The sequence below is a fragment of the Alosa sapidissima genome, chromosome 7, assembly GCF_018492685.1.
Source record: "Alosa sapidissima isolate fAloSap1 chromosome 7, fAloSap1.pri, whole genome shotgun sequence".
In the NCBI taxonomy this organism is placed as follows: domain Eukaryota; kingdom Metazoa; phylum Chordata; class Actinopteri; order Clupeiformes; family Clupeidae; genus Alosa; species Alosa sapidissima.
Genome location: NC_055963.1, coordinates 23,456,255 through 23,470,664, shown reverse-complemented (window position 1 = coordinate 23,470,664; position 14,410 = coordinate 23,456,255). Strand labels below are relative to the sequence as shown.

Here is a 14,410-nt window from a genome sequence, read left to right as displayed (position 1 = left end):
GAGTATTGTGTTTCCTTGATGAGATTTGTTTAACTCAGAGTGCCTCGTGTCTCCCATTTACCATCACACAATATCCCTATGGACTATAGTACAATCAGAGAATAAAGACATGAATAAAGAAATCATGAAAAGAAATGAAAAAAATCCACAAATCTGTAGTAATTTAGCAGATTTTTTTAAATTGCCGTATATATGGTGTCTTGCCACAAGTTAGCACAAGTTGTTAAGCCCCCTTCTGCCAGTATGAGGAGGTACTAATGTCCTGGTAGCACAGCCTTCCTTGAGTGTTTTTTCAGGAAAAATCTAAAGCATAGATTTTGGCACGTGTCCAAGTGCCTTTAAGGGCATTGCAGTTTGCAGATGGACAGCACCACTTTCATATCCCATTGAGATTTTTTTATTTTTAGGGCTGCATTACCGCATGTGTAATACGCCATAGCTATTAGTAGCCAGCGTCGGGGGTCTGTTTCAAAGTCAGCCGGACATTTTCTCCCCCCACCCCTCCCCCCCTGGCTGTCTGTCTCTCTTTCTCCCTCTCTCCCTCTCTCTCCCTCTCTCTCTCTCTCTCTCTCTCTCTCCCTCTCTCCCTCCCCCTCTCTCTCTCCCTCTCTCTCTCTCTCTCTCTCTCTCTCTCCCTCTCTCCCTCCCTCTCTCTCTCCCTCTCTCTCTCTCTCTCTCTCTCTCTCTCTCCCTCTCTCCCTCCCTCTCTCTCTCCCTCTCTCTCTCTCTCTCTCTCTCTCTCTCAGCTTGGCCCTATTCTCTCTCCTCGTGTAGAATGTGGAGCCGAGAGAGAGATAATCTCATTTCCATTGATTCATTGTTCTGACTCTCCTGTGTCTGTGTTGTTGAGTCAATGTCAGTGTGCATTTAGATCCCATAGAGCCTGTTCTCTCCCGAGTACTGCCACAGCTCTCCCTATTGTTCCTCTATTCTAGAATGGTATGGCAGAACACCAAGCGATCTGAAGGAGATTGGAGTTTGAGGTAGATGGAACAATAGTCGACTTTTTTTTTTTTTTTTTGGGCTCTTTTGAAAAGTCCACTCTGTCTCAGATGCCAAACTTCGCCTCTCAAGGGCGCAACGCCCTCCGCCGCCGCCCGAAAGAACAAGACGACTCCTGACCGCAAGCACAAAATGGAGTCTGAATAGCAATGATATTGAGTTCTGTGTTTTTCCGCAAAAACAGAGACGTGGCACTGGACAGTTGTCCTAGTTTCAGACCAGCATATCTCCAAAGTAGTAAAGGCAGGGCTAGTAAAAGAGGTGCCAAGTCAGGTGTGTCTTAACGGGCACAGGTCAAGGTTGCGGTGTTTGAAGTGTACCGGTGAGCAGATAAACGCTTCCACTTAGGCCTATCTTTAACTGTGTTGTTATCTGTGTTACTCCTCTACAGTCATAAGACTTGCTTTAATGACTAGTGCCTCTTGGCAAGTAGTCAAAACATAAATGTTCAGTGAATCAGAGTTATACAACATAATTGTAACATTTGCTGACTTAATTGAGTTATGCCATGCTTTTGGTGTGCACAAAGGAGAGCTTTAATGCGACAGTAGATCTTAATGATTTCAATGACAGCTCTTTTTATTGGTTCTGAAGTTTGATTGTGATGGACTGTGAAGTTCAGTTCAAGTCATTAAACATGACAATTTTAATATTTATACTTTGAGCAATTAACAACAACTTATATAGCGCTTTATCAATGCACCCAAAGCGCTTTACCGCTTTAACCACCATCATCAGTATTGAACTAATGGAGTGTTTCATTGTATGTATGTTTTGAGATTGTTATTCATGTTCCTGTCCTGTCCTGTCACTGTGCTCTCCTTTAGATTGTGTATTTCACTGCCACGTTCCCGTACGTCGTGCTGATTATCCTGCTGGTCCGAGGGGTCACTCTGCCCGGGGCCTATGACGGGATCATGTACTACCTTAAGCCTAACTGGTCTAAACTCGCAGAGCCGCAGGTAAGATCATTACGGCCCCGCCAAAATGATCCGTTTGTGTAAATACAGCATCATACCCCTGAAGTTCGGTAAGATGCATGTATCGCGCTTGACTGAAGCGGAAGACTGCTGTTATAATTGAAGGATATTAAAACACCATTACCATAATTCCTCCCTTAAGGAAATGAAAGTATTGTAATATTCACCATGTGTGTTGGTACGAATACAATTACAACGATGCCTGAGGTTCAATGTTTCTCATTTAGTGCTCCAGAGAGAGGTTTAAATTGCAACGCATCCTGAAGGAAATGCTATTTTTGTCTGTGTTGCTGCAAATCCACTGGATTGCAGTATTCTTTCGTAGTCCAATTCCTGTGTGACTTGAGGTTGTGATCTGAGAGCTGATTGCTTCTCTGTCTTTGCCAGGTCTGGATAGATGCCGGCACACAGATATTTTTCTCCTATGCCATTGGCCTGGGAGCTCTCACTGCTCTTGGCAGCTACAACAGATTCAACAACGACTGCTATAAGTAAGTCAGTGTTGGAATCCATAATATACTAGCTTTGGTTGTCCTTGTCTGACTGTCATTGTTTTGTCAAGATGGGACAGAGGAATATGTGTCAATGGATGACAGTGAACATAATCTGCCATCTGATGACTGGTGCTCATATTAAGTTGTGTACAGCTTTTAGCATATTTTCCTCTGGAAGTCTTATTACAATTTCAGTGAATAGTTGAACCAAATACAAAGCCAAATTCAAATTTAATTCACACTCAAATAATTACTATCGTATGTGTTTTGCACTGCTGATAACTGATCATTGCTTTTTAGGCTGTACAGTACAGTACAGTACTGTACAGTAAGTACAATGTAACCGATATAATGTAACTGGAGTAGCATACCGCTAATCAAAACGGCGACTCTAATCCTAACAAACCTCTCCATTCAGAGCAAGTAGCACATAACTGCATTGCTGCACACAAGGTGGCAGTATTGGAAAAAATCATGTCATGCCCAAATTAGGTGGAAAGGAAGAGAAAAATAGAAAGTGACAAGAATAAGGCAATTATGAGTTATGACATGTTTAGGAATCTGCAATGTTGTATTGTTATTCTGCACATTCCAACCATAGCTGAAGGCAGGCAGTTTTATATAAAAATAAGTAAGCATTAGCCAATGTTTAGACTTGACCGGACAGCTACCATGTTGACATTATCTATTGTTATGACAAGATGATGTTACAGTGTGGAATATACACACACAAAAAAATGAACAAAGATTTTAATAAGACATCAAACTAAATACACAGCCAAGAGGTAATGTAGTGTGAACTCCAACTGAGAGCACGTCTAACCTGCGTATTCTGTCCTGGTATGCAGGGATGCGTTTGTTCTGGCCCTGATTAATAGTGGCACCAGCTTCTTTGCCGGCTTTGTGGTCTTCTCCATCCTGGGCTTCATGGCCTCTGAACAGGGAGTGGACATCTCCAAAGTAGCTGAATCAGGTACAGGTTCCTGCTCATTCTCACAGCTCTCAACTAACCAAGGCATTTATGTCAGCACTGTGATAATAGTTTGTCATAGATATACTGTTAGATACATGTCATCTTTGCTATAACTGATGTTGCTTGTTTCCTGTATGTTGATGGTCTGTTACTTAAAAGGAAATGTTTTCTTGCCATGTGAGTCAAATAGTTATTGACTGTTTTGAGTAATTTAAAAACAGCAGCGGCCATTTTCTTGTGCCACAAGAATGTTTCTCAATGTATCTGATGAATAATTTAGCTCTATATCCAGTGCTTTCCAGTTCACATAACTGATTTCTAGTTCAAGTTCATGCCTGTGTTGAGATGTTTATATTATTCATGATATTGCTTTTCTGAAACAAAGAAGTCAGAAATATGATGTTGCAAAGAACCTGCTTGTGCCATGTACAGGAAAAATGAATGTTTTATAATGCTAGGGGTGTATTTCTGTAGCCTACTATTTTCGGATGCCAAAATAATTTCCTGGTTTTCTTTGATGAGCAATCAGGCTACAGTATTTTTTTTTGTTTGTTTGTGTGAATGTGTGTGGGTGTGTGTGTGCACAAAATAAGGTGAAACACATTCTATACTAGATCATAATGACGAGAGATTGGATAGAGAATGTTACATACTGGATTGGGTTTGTGTGTGTGTGTGTGTGTGTGTGTGTGAGTGTATGTGTATGAATGTGCATTTATGTACATGTTTGTGTGTGAATGTGTGAGGAATGTGTGCATTGTATGTGTGTATCTAAATGTATTTGTGAATGTGTGTCTTTGTATGAATGGGTGAATTGTGAATAAGTTGTCCAGTGTTAAATGAGTTTCACAGACACACTGTGGTTAAAAAATGAAGTGGAACTTGCCATATTAGATATTATATATGCTCATATTTGACTGAGACTAGTGAGAACAGCAGTAAACAGGAGAAAAAGCTGTCAATGAATTAGCTCTTTGTATTAGACAAGTTGTTACAACATATATAGTGTGGAACTGATTAAAATAACCTTTTTACTAGCTCTAACCTCAGACTACATTAGCCCCCATTAGCTTAAGAGATATTCTGACTAATGATGTTACTACTACTGAAAGTATGGCATGCTACTGACCAAGGGCATGATCAAGTGGTGATCTGGCATGTTGGCACTAGTTATTCAGTGTAATTCATTGTGCATCTGACATGTTGGGGTAGAAAGATTCAGCATCATTTGGGATATTTTATGCTTTCATTTTACAATTTAATGCATTTGATGTATTCAACATCTTTATTTTCTTTACTTGATGACTCTGACACAATGCTGAATTGCATATTAGAATTGACATGCATAGCTATCTATATATTCATTTTAAATCAGTTGTCCAAATAATGCTGTAGATCTCCTGTTAAAGGGATAGCTTACAATATCTAGCCTGGCCCCACCCCCTAGTATCTGCACCCATTTTCATTTCACTGAGATACTAGTCTGGCTACTCTCAATGCGTTTACGTTTCCCCTCAGCTAATAGGATGGAGGACCAGTCAGGGATGATGTTCAATTCAAAATCAAAAGTGGCTGTGGTAAACGGTAGTAGCAACGCCTGCTAACATAAAACAAACTCAGTCAAAAGAATGTATAAATGTATACAGCAAAGGTAAATACATTATTTCCTGACTGCCAATGTGGTATATTATCAGTTTTTGAAGGTTAGGTGGAGTAAGGATGTTAGGAATCCTCAATCAATGTGATTGGTTAGGCTGGAGCAATGATTTCAAATGTAACGCAAAGTCTACGCCCATTACGATGCTAGGGTTGGAAACATTTCCAAATTGTGAGTACTCTCACTCTTCACAATGTGAAACAAAGTAGTGAGTCTGGTGAAGTTTACCCCTCAGAATATTCGGATCATCTACTTACCCTCATGCCAGTAGGAAGGAGTAGTTTGCGTTTTTGCCATGAAAGGGAAAAGGAGTAAACTACAAGAATCTCCTACTACATTTGAATCAGTTACCATACTCTCATTGTCGTCATTTGTAGTCATCAAGGCTTTCTGTTTCTTCCTTGTTACTGAGATTTCCTTTTCCCTTCTACAGTAAAAACAATGCACAAAATGGGTACATCAGTATAGGTAAACTATATCTTTAAAATTCCCACAGTTGTCACCATTTTCAGCACAAATATGCATTCATATGCATAAGCCTTTTAGTGACTACTTCACAAATATTGCGCTGACAGTGTAAGCGGTCACCTTCACAGTGACCTGGCCTGTAACATAGACGCCCTGAATCCAGACCTAAGCATCCATTTCTCCCACAAACTGTCTCCTATTTGAAAAATGATGGTAGCATTTATATATTTATTTTAAAACGTTCTCAAAATAGTTACTGCTTAACACATTGTATTGCTCATAGATTCAACATCATGAACAATTATGTCATTGGGCTTGTAAAAAAATGTATGATATGGTAAGCATGCAGAATCAAAACTCTCAAACAATCAAGATTTACCCTTACATCACTGAGCCACAGTGGAGTCTATTTGCTCCACGGTGGTCTCACTGTAACTATATCCTCTTACACCATTAACTTAGAGACCACAGCAACTGTAAATGTAACACACAAAGAAAAAAAATCACCCTCTGCACTTGTGCTATTTTTAGGCCGTTTAAATGTTTGTGACAGCCGCACAGTTTATTTTTGGCTGTGCTGTAGTGGCGTCTCTTGTGAATGATGCCATTGTGTAATAATAATAACGAGCAGAACTGGGTGCTAATCATGAGGATCTGTGGGTCAACCCTGTAGGGAGCAGACGGCCGTTTGTGTGCTGCCTCGTCCAGGTCGTCTGCACAAAGCTCCCCTTAAGCTCAGTAGAAAGCTACAGACATAGGCCTACTCCTTTGCTGTTTGTTATCCACTGAGGAGCATAACAGACTCATCACATTCCAAACTGCATGGGATTGCATTAAACTGGACTTTTCATCAAACTGGTTGATTAAACCTAAAATCATGATTTTGTGTGTTTTGGGGTTTTTTTTGGAATTTTTTGTGTAAATGTTCAACTTCAGGTGATTTATGGCATTAAATCCAGATCACATCAGTCCCTCGAGCCTGTTTCCTCAGGCCTCAAAGTGAAAGTTGTGAAAGAGAAACTCTATGCAATGCCATGGAGGAAGGCAGCAGTGGCAAAGAGCACCAGAGGTGATCTCTGAACATTGGACCCCAGTGTCATTTTGACAAGGAACAACCTTGTTTGATGTTCCAGACATCAGATGTTTCAATTTGACATTAACTGCACAACCTCTAAATATTTATTTAGAGAGCAAAACAAAAACAACTATAGGATACGTGACATTGTGCTTTCTCTGTTGTATGTTGCAGACATACACGTGCAGCATTCCTAACAGGCATAATCTATGCTTTGAACACAGAAAATCAAAGGCCTGTGTATGCAGAGATCGCTGGTGTCTTTTGGCGTTTTGATATTCTCTTCCACGTTTCCCCCCCTGCATGACTGACGTCTTCTGCTGTGATATCAGTCTGTGTGATGATGAGACGCCATTTCACCTTGCAGCAGTAGACTAAATCCAAAGCACCGGCTTGTTGAGGCTAAGCAAGGAACAGCATGCACCCTGGCTCTGAGACAGGCCCCACATGCGTAATGACCTGACAAGGTCACCGGGTTTCTTCTGATATCCTTAACGGGGGGTAAGGTCACATAGTGGCACTGGTATCAGAATATCAGATGAACATTGATTTATGAATTCTATCTCCCAGGTAGAGAAACTTGGAAAGGAAAGGGAAGAGAAAATTGGGCTATGGGACACACTGAGGTCACTAGCGTAAGCAGACCTGTGCTTTGAAAATGAATCTAAGCTGTGTTTTGTGTCTGTTGGTTGTTGGAAACCATAGTGAGGGAGTGATTTGTGTGTGTGTATGTGTGTGTGTGTGTGTGTGTGTGTGTGTGTGTGTGTGTTTGTGTGTGTGTGTGTGTGTGTGTGTGTGTGTGTGTGTGTGTGTGCGTGTGTGCGTGCGCGTGCGTGCGTGTGTCTGTTTCAGAATGTATGTAAGTCAATGTTTGTACATCATGTTCTGTGCGTCTGTTTGTATCTGGATCTTTGAGGACCTTGTATGTGCACTTGTGATTCTAGGGAAAGGTTTTACAGAGTTGCTCTTGTCTAAAACTGCCTTATAGATTTATACCAAACTATGGCATTTTTTATGATCAGCCACTGTTTGGTCTGTTATGTTTAAAAATGATTGGAAATCCATTCAGATTCTTGCAGGCTGTTGTACACTTTTGCCAAAGAAATCCCCCTTTTTGATCCTTTTAACAGGATTGTACTGTCTTCAGTCCCAGTATCTGAAATGTGATTCACGTCTACTCTATATCTCTATATATCTATATTTTAATTTATTTAAATGTTAATTTAAGGATTATTTAACCAGGAATTTTGCCTCTTGAGATGTGCACATCTCGATTTCAAGAGGGGTCCTGGAGCTGACTGCATCAGCAGGTAAACTTCTGATATCTAAATGAAAGCATACACTTTTAATACAGTCCAGTAAAGTCCAGTCGATACAGATGACTGCATTTCCCAGTTAGCTTTGCAGGAAAGGAAAGTAGGAAGTCAGTCCACAGAACATGTGATCCAGCCATAGGTCCAAGTGCCCCAGTCTAACCATACTAAACCTCAACACAGTACAAACTAATTGTCCGTCTGTACATTTTATTATTTTAAAAAAAGACAGAGCATCTGAGATTTTCAGCTATTTGACAAATCAAATGTGCACATAATAAGAAAAATGTAAAGACAAATGGGTAGCATGGGTTTGTTGTATAAACTCAAATCTTTGATGTTTATTTGTTTCACTTTTGATTTGTGTGCAACGCAAGGATCAGAATGACTCACTTGGTAATGTCCTCAGTTATTACAGGAAAGGCACCTATTCCACTCATCAGTCATCAAGTAAAGATAATAATATTTTATTATCCAATTAGGTATCACAAATTATGAATGACTGCCATAAATGAAGCAGTTATAGGGTTAATACTACCGAGACATGTATCATTTATCAGGAAGCTATTTATTAGTAGATATCACTCTGGATACCACAGTTGGACCTATTTGCAGCCACTTAAAACTTACAAGCCTTGTACGCACATCCATTCCGTTAGAATCACTGTAGATTGGTGACTAAGCATCTGTAACGAGTTTAGGATAAATATATACACATTTAATATATTTAAACAAAACACAACTGTTCAAAATGTTTTAGGGAGATATGGCAGGGAAAAAAAAAATCATGAATAACTTTACCAAAACAATACATACACCGGATGGATAGGTTTGGTTTACAAATATACAACTAAGCTAGTTATATGAAATGAAATCGCATGTTCCCTCTGCAACCCAACTATGCTTTAAGTAACCTCACAAAAATGTACTAGCACTAATAAGAGATGGTAAAGGAGCAACGATAAGTAATGGAAGCACATCAAATACATAATTTCTTTCTTAATCAGTGCCACAGAAAATGAGTTTTAAAAATTACAGACAATGAGACAACAAAGACAGCAGACTCTGCTGTTATAGTTTGAAAGGTTTGAAATGGACCATCAACAATGTCAACTTAGAACCGAGCATCTAATCACTTGTATATATGAAAATGACACTGGCATCTAATGACTTTCATACATGAAAATAATACTGACATTTGAAACACCTCTGTAAATGTATGATATATTCACATTGTGAGCACAAGCATTCATGACATACTGTACATTTAAAAATTATGTTAAAACATTCATTCTTTTCAAAATGATGTCAAAACATCTTCAACATCTGACTTTTATTAAGAGCAACAATAGAAATATGAAATCAGGAGGAGGAGGTTGCCATAGATTTACATGCAAGCCAAAATAAATACAGTACTGTTTAAAAGTCTTAGGCACCTTAGATGTTTTGCTTAAGTAATGCAAGAAGGACTATTGTTTATTTCTCACACTCCTAATTAGAATATGACCAGACAACACAGGGAATATGTATGTACAGTAGTGTTTAAGTACACATAAAATTATGTTTTTGTTCTAATACTAGTCCAATTACAGTCTCAAGCTACCATTGGATTTGTTGTTTTAGCAGTGTTATAATGATCAATCACCGAAGGGGAAAGCTGTTGACCGAGCTGTCGTTCCCCACCCAGGCCATTAACAGGCATGTCTGGCCTGCCAGAAGCTGCTGACTTGACCGTGGTAGATCCAGCTATGATGTGGGTCTCGAGGTCAGCTGCTGACTTGACCATGGTTCACCCTAAAACCTGCCTCATCAAGGCTCTATGAATAGAAACCTTTGACCATGCATTTTCACTTTGGGCAAGCAATGAACTGTTCCAGCTGTAACTTTTCAATGAGATTCTTGAATGGTGTCATCATCTCCTTACCACTTCTGATACCAATGTGTCAGAGCCAGAACCAGTACCAACCAGTTTCAGCTTCCCCCTTGCGAGATTGGTCTTTATAACACTGCAAAAACAACCAGTTTCAGCTTCCCCCTTGTGAGATTGGTCATTATAACAGTGCAAAAACAACAAATTAAATGGATGCAAAAGGCCAGAACCTGAACCAGAAAGGCACATTTTTGTGTGTTTTAATAGTTCCTCTATCTTCTGGTTGAATTCTAATAAAGATAAAGAGGAATAAACATATATGGTCATCATAACATTGCTAAAACAACAAACCTAATTGGTGCCTAACACTTATGCACAACACTGTATGTACTGCAAATATTCTTTGGGACCCGTTGATATTCTTCTTTCATGCACTCTGTGTGTTTGGAAATACCACCCATTTTGTTCGCTCCTCAGAGAACAACTGTAGAGTAGAGACCTATTGTATATGATAGATATGAGGTTATAGATGCTGCAGTCATGTGAACATTCCCTCAGCAACTTTTTTTATCTTACAACTTTTTGTGTCCTCTGACTACCTTAAAGCAGAGGTCATAAAGCAGAGATCATAAAAAATATACTGGTGATATATACACTTCAGTAAAGCTCAGTCTCTTCTGAGAAGAGCAATGATTCCCTTGGGTCTCTGTGGTGTGGTATTCATAGGATTAATCTATAACTAAGTGCAGTTGCCTGAAGCTAACTTATATATTACTGACTTTCCTGTAAAACAGATAACCTAAATGACAAATGAGTAACCACACCACTAATCAGTAGCAATAGTGTTAAGCATGCCCCCCCCCCCCCCCCCTCCAAGATAACACACCCTCCCCCAAGAGAATATGTAGTATGTTTTAATAACACAATATCCAAAGGTTATAGAGAGGAAAGGAGACATCTAACCACTAACCATGCCTGACTCTTGTGGATGTGAGGCCAAGTCACAGGCCTCTCTAGACAAGCCCAAACTGCAGACAAGAAATGTATTACTGCCATACTAGTCCCTGTCACACACATTACACTCTCTTACATAACCCCACCGCACCACACTCAGGTGCACCTCTTGCACTGTTATGCTCTCTCTCTTTTCCACCTACGTCCTTCTTCTCTGCTATTTTCTCTCTTTCTTTATCTCCCTTTTTGATTCTCTCATCCTGTCTTTCTTTCTCACTGTGCTGTTTGTGTGTGGTGTGTAAGTTGGCTCGTCAGTGCTCTGTGTGTGTGTGTGTGTGTGCGTGTGTGCGTGTGTCTGTGGAGCGCCCGCGTGCGCCTCAGGTGCTGAGTCTCTCTCATGTTCTCCTTGCCCCCGCAGGCCCCGGCTTGGCATTCATCGCCTACCCAAAGGCCGTGTCTCTGATGCCTGTAGCGCCCGTGTGGGCTGCTCTTTTCTTCTTCATGCTGTTACTTCTGGGACTGGACAGTCAGGTCAGTCAGCGCGGGGACATTACAAATACTGGGGTGGGGGAGGTGTGACAAGAACTGTGGAGCAAAATGAAGGAAAGTGGGGGAGAGGTTAAGAAGTCGTTTAACTGAAGACAGATGACATGTAGGCAAATGTTTGATCATTGGAAATGAGACAAAAACTGTGAGAAAAAGTTTGAAGATCAAAACTCCACAGGAGTTCATTTATTCAACTTCCTTCAGTAATTCTCCAATAATGTAAAATCAGTACGAGTTGTCTGCATGATAAAATACAAATTCTGGATCTTAGGCACCCCCTTTTTTAACATAAACCTCTCTACCCCATGGAAACAGAACCCCATTCAGAACTGTTGGTGGAACCTACAGTGACCCTATAAAAACAATGACCCTTAGCAGTATCTCCACAGGCGAACAGATGAGTAAAACATGTCTTGTGTCTCCTCTTTCTACAGTTTGTTGGAGTGGAAGGTTTTGTAACTGGGATTCTTGATATTTATCCTGGAAAGTATTACATGCGCTATCAGCGTGAGATCGCTGTGGCAATCTGCTGTTCATTGTGCTTCATAATAGATCTCTCCATGGTTACACAGGTGAGTATTTCCTCAGAGCACAGAGCTTCATCATCTATGCAGTGTATGTCAAAGGTGTTGATCAGACCCCACCCATGCCCATATAAATATTTGTCCTTTACGTTCGTTATTTAAAGTTTCTTTCCAGTGAAGTAGCCTGATTTTTTTCCTTTGTGTGTGTGTGTGTGCACAGGGAGGGATGTTCGTCTTCCAGCTGTTTGATTATTACTCTGCCAGCGGTATGACCCTGTTGTGGCAGGCATTCTGGGAGTGCGTGGTTGTCGCCTGGGTCTACGGTAAGGGTCTCACTCCTCTCATGGAACAGTGCAGTGTTTGCTTTGAGAGCAATAACACAAAGACTGTGTGCTAATACTGCCCAGGTGTAAGTAAAGATTCTTACAGGTCAAGTGGAAGTAGTTTGGGAGTTACCATTCTTTCACTTACAAGCCTTACTTCATTTCCAGAAAGTCAGTGAATGGCAGTATGGCTATGAGCACATTAGTAGTGTGTTACTGCCATCATAATACATGTTGCTGTGTTAGTCCTTGACACCAGAAGGGTACTGAAACTTATAAAGCAGGACACAAGAACAACACAGCATCTTGCTCTATAGGTAGGCACCTCTCACATAAGATGTCAACATCACACTGTCCTCGTCTGTGATAAGCACTGTGGTCAAAAATACTCAAAGACAACTGGTGTGACAACAGACATGGAAAATCACAAGAAACTTCGCCCCAAAAAATAATCCATCCATCCAGTTAGTATTAACAGAGATAAGGATGTTACAAGATCCCTTAACCTTCTAATGGCCTAGGCTATGTTGGTGTCCTTGGGGTGAAGTCAATCAGACGCCCTACAGCAAACAGTCTTCTCACTTCACAGATGGAGACTTTGGATGAAGGGAACCATTTTCACATAGCACATATGCATGGTTAAACTAAACATTTCAGTAACTGAGAAACATATAAAAATATATTACAGCACTACATAAAAGATATAATGCCCTGAAGTAAACAGTAGATATATCTCTCAGATCAGGACCTATATACCATCATGACAGTAAAGGGCATACGCATTCAGCCAAGGGAAGTCCTCCAATCATGAGCACGTAGCGTTCACTAGGAAGTCCTGAGATGTCATGACATCACCACTTTTACATTGACATGAGTAACAAAACATTGGGCTGACAGTCTGTCTGCCCTCTCACCTGAACAAAGTCTTGTGTTATCACCTCATGTGTGCCTATCAGTGTTTAATGCCAGACGTGTCTATCAGTGTTTGATCTGGGACGTGCCGTCTGTCTCCTCCGTGCAGGTGCTGACAGGTTTATGGACGACATAGCTCGTATGATCGGTTACCGGCCTTTCCCTTGGATTAAGTGGTGCTGGTCGTTTATTACTCCATGCGTTTGCATGGTAAGTGCCTTTAAGCTCAACGTGTTTGACCTCCCACCTAAGCATCACCCCAGCATCTGCAGACAGACCCAGCTGCCCTAGTCTAGAATGGATCCCTTATGACATTTGGAGTATATACTCCTGAGATCCATGACCTGCTGTAAGTCCACAATCATCTTATCTTTCAGGCTATCTTCCTGTTTCACCTGATGAATTACAAGCCTCTTACCTACAACAATGCGTACGTGTACCCGTGGTGGGGTGAGGTGATCGGTTGGTGTATGGCTCTCTCCTCCATGCTCTGCATCCCCGTCAGCCTACTGTACAAGCTCTCCGGACCCATGGGAACCTTCAAAGAGGTCTGCAAATCTTCCTTAGGCTTCTCTGTAGACATTGAATTCTGCAAAACCAAACATAGCAGTGTTTTATTTTGGTTGACATGCCAGAGAAGCCTTCATGTTGAACGTTGTACTTAGTTGCAACTTTATGAACAAGTTGAGGTATGCAAAGGCGCTTCTTATTTAAAAATGTATTGTAAAAAATGTATCTATCAAAAAAATTTTTAAAGCCAAATGTTCAACATTTAGGTGGGTCTTGGACATCTGAAAAAGTGTTAAAACCTTAATTTAGAACTTTTAAGATCAACTGAATAAGTAGTAGTAATTCTAGGGAAGGTAGTAGAGTGTGTGCATTCTCTGCTCTCCCAAGTGTCAAATAAATGATAAATATATCAGCTCAACAACGCAGTGCAGTGCAGAAAAATGTAAACATTTGTCTGAGCAGACACATGGACAAAAAGCCGAGCTTTGAAGCCATGGTCTTACCAGAGTTTCACATCACACATACTGTAGCTTTCCCAACTGAGCTTCAGAAACAAGACCATGTATCAGTGTGAGCAATAAGCTACCAGCCAAACTCTGACATAGGAAATGTGAGGCTTTTGAGGGATGGCTAACATACCACAAGTCATGGGAAGAGGATGAATGGAAAAATGGATTGTCGGAAACCATGCTGGTGCCCCTTATGGAGGAAGCCCCAGGGGACCTGCAAAAGAAGGGCTCAGTGTTGCAACCATCAGAGCCTCAATTATCAGCTCTTTAGCACTTGTCTTTTGTATTCTAGTCTTTTTT

General features: G+C 40.6%; 1 protein-coding gene across 1 annotated transcript in view; it reads left to right on the top strand.

The window, feature by feature from the left end:
• The window catches only part of slc6a8 (solute carrier family 6 member 8), a 31,325-nt gene that overhangs the window by 12,715 nt on the left and 4,200 nt on the right, over positions 1-14,410 (top strand). The window contains exons 5-12 of the mRNA XM_042097346.1: positions 1,830-1,964; positions 2,370-2,473; positions 3,325-3,449; positions 11,205-11,317; positions 11,767-11,904; positions 12,077-12,179; positions 13,201-13,301; positions 13,469-13,639. Coding sequence (XP_041953280.1) covers positions 1,830-1,964; positions 2,370-2,473; positions 3,325-3,449; positions 11,205-11,317; positions 11,767-11,904; positions 12,077-12,179; positions 13,201-13,301; positions 13,469-13,639 — 990 coding nt within the window. The remainder of the gene's footprint in view (positions 1-1,829; positions 1,965-2,369; positions 2,474-3,324; positions 3,450-11,204; positions 11,318-11,766; positions 11,905-12,076; positions 12,180-13,200; positions 13,302-13,468; positions 13,640-14,410) is intronic.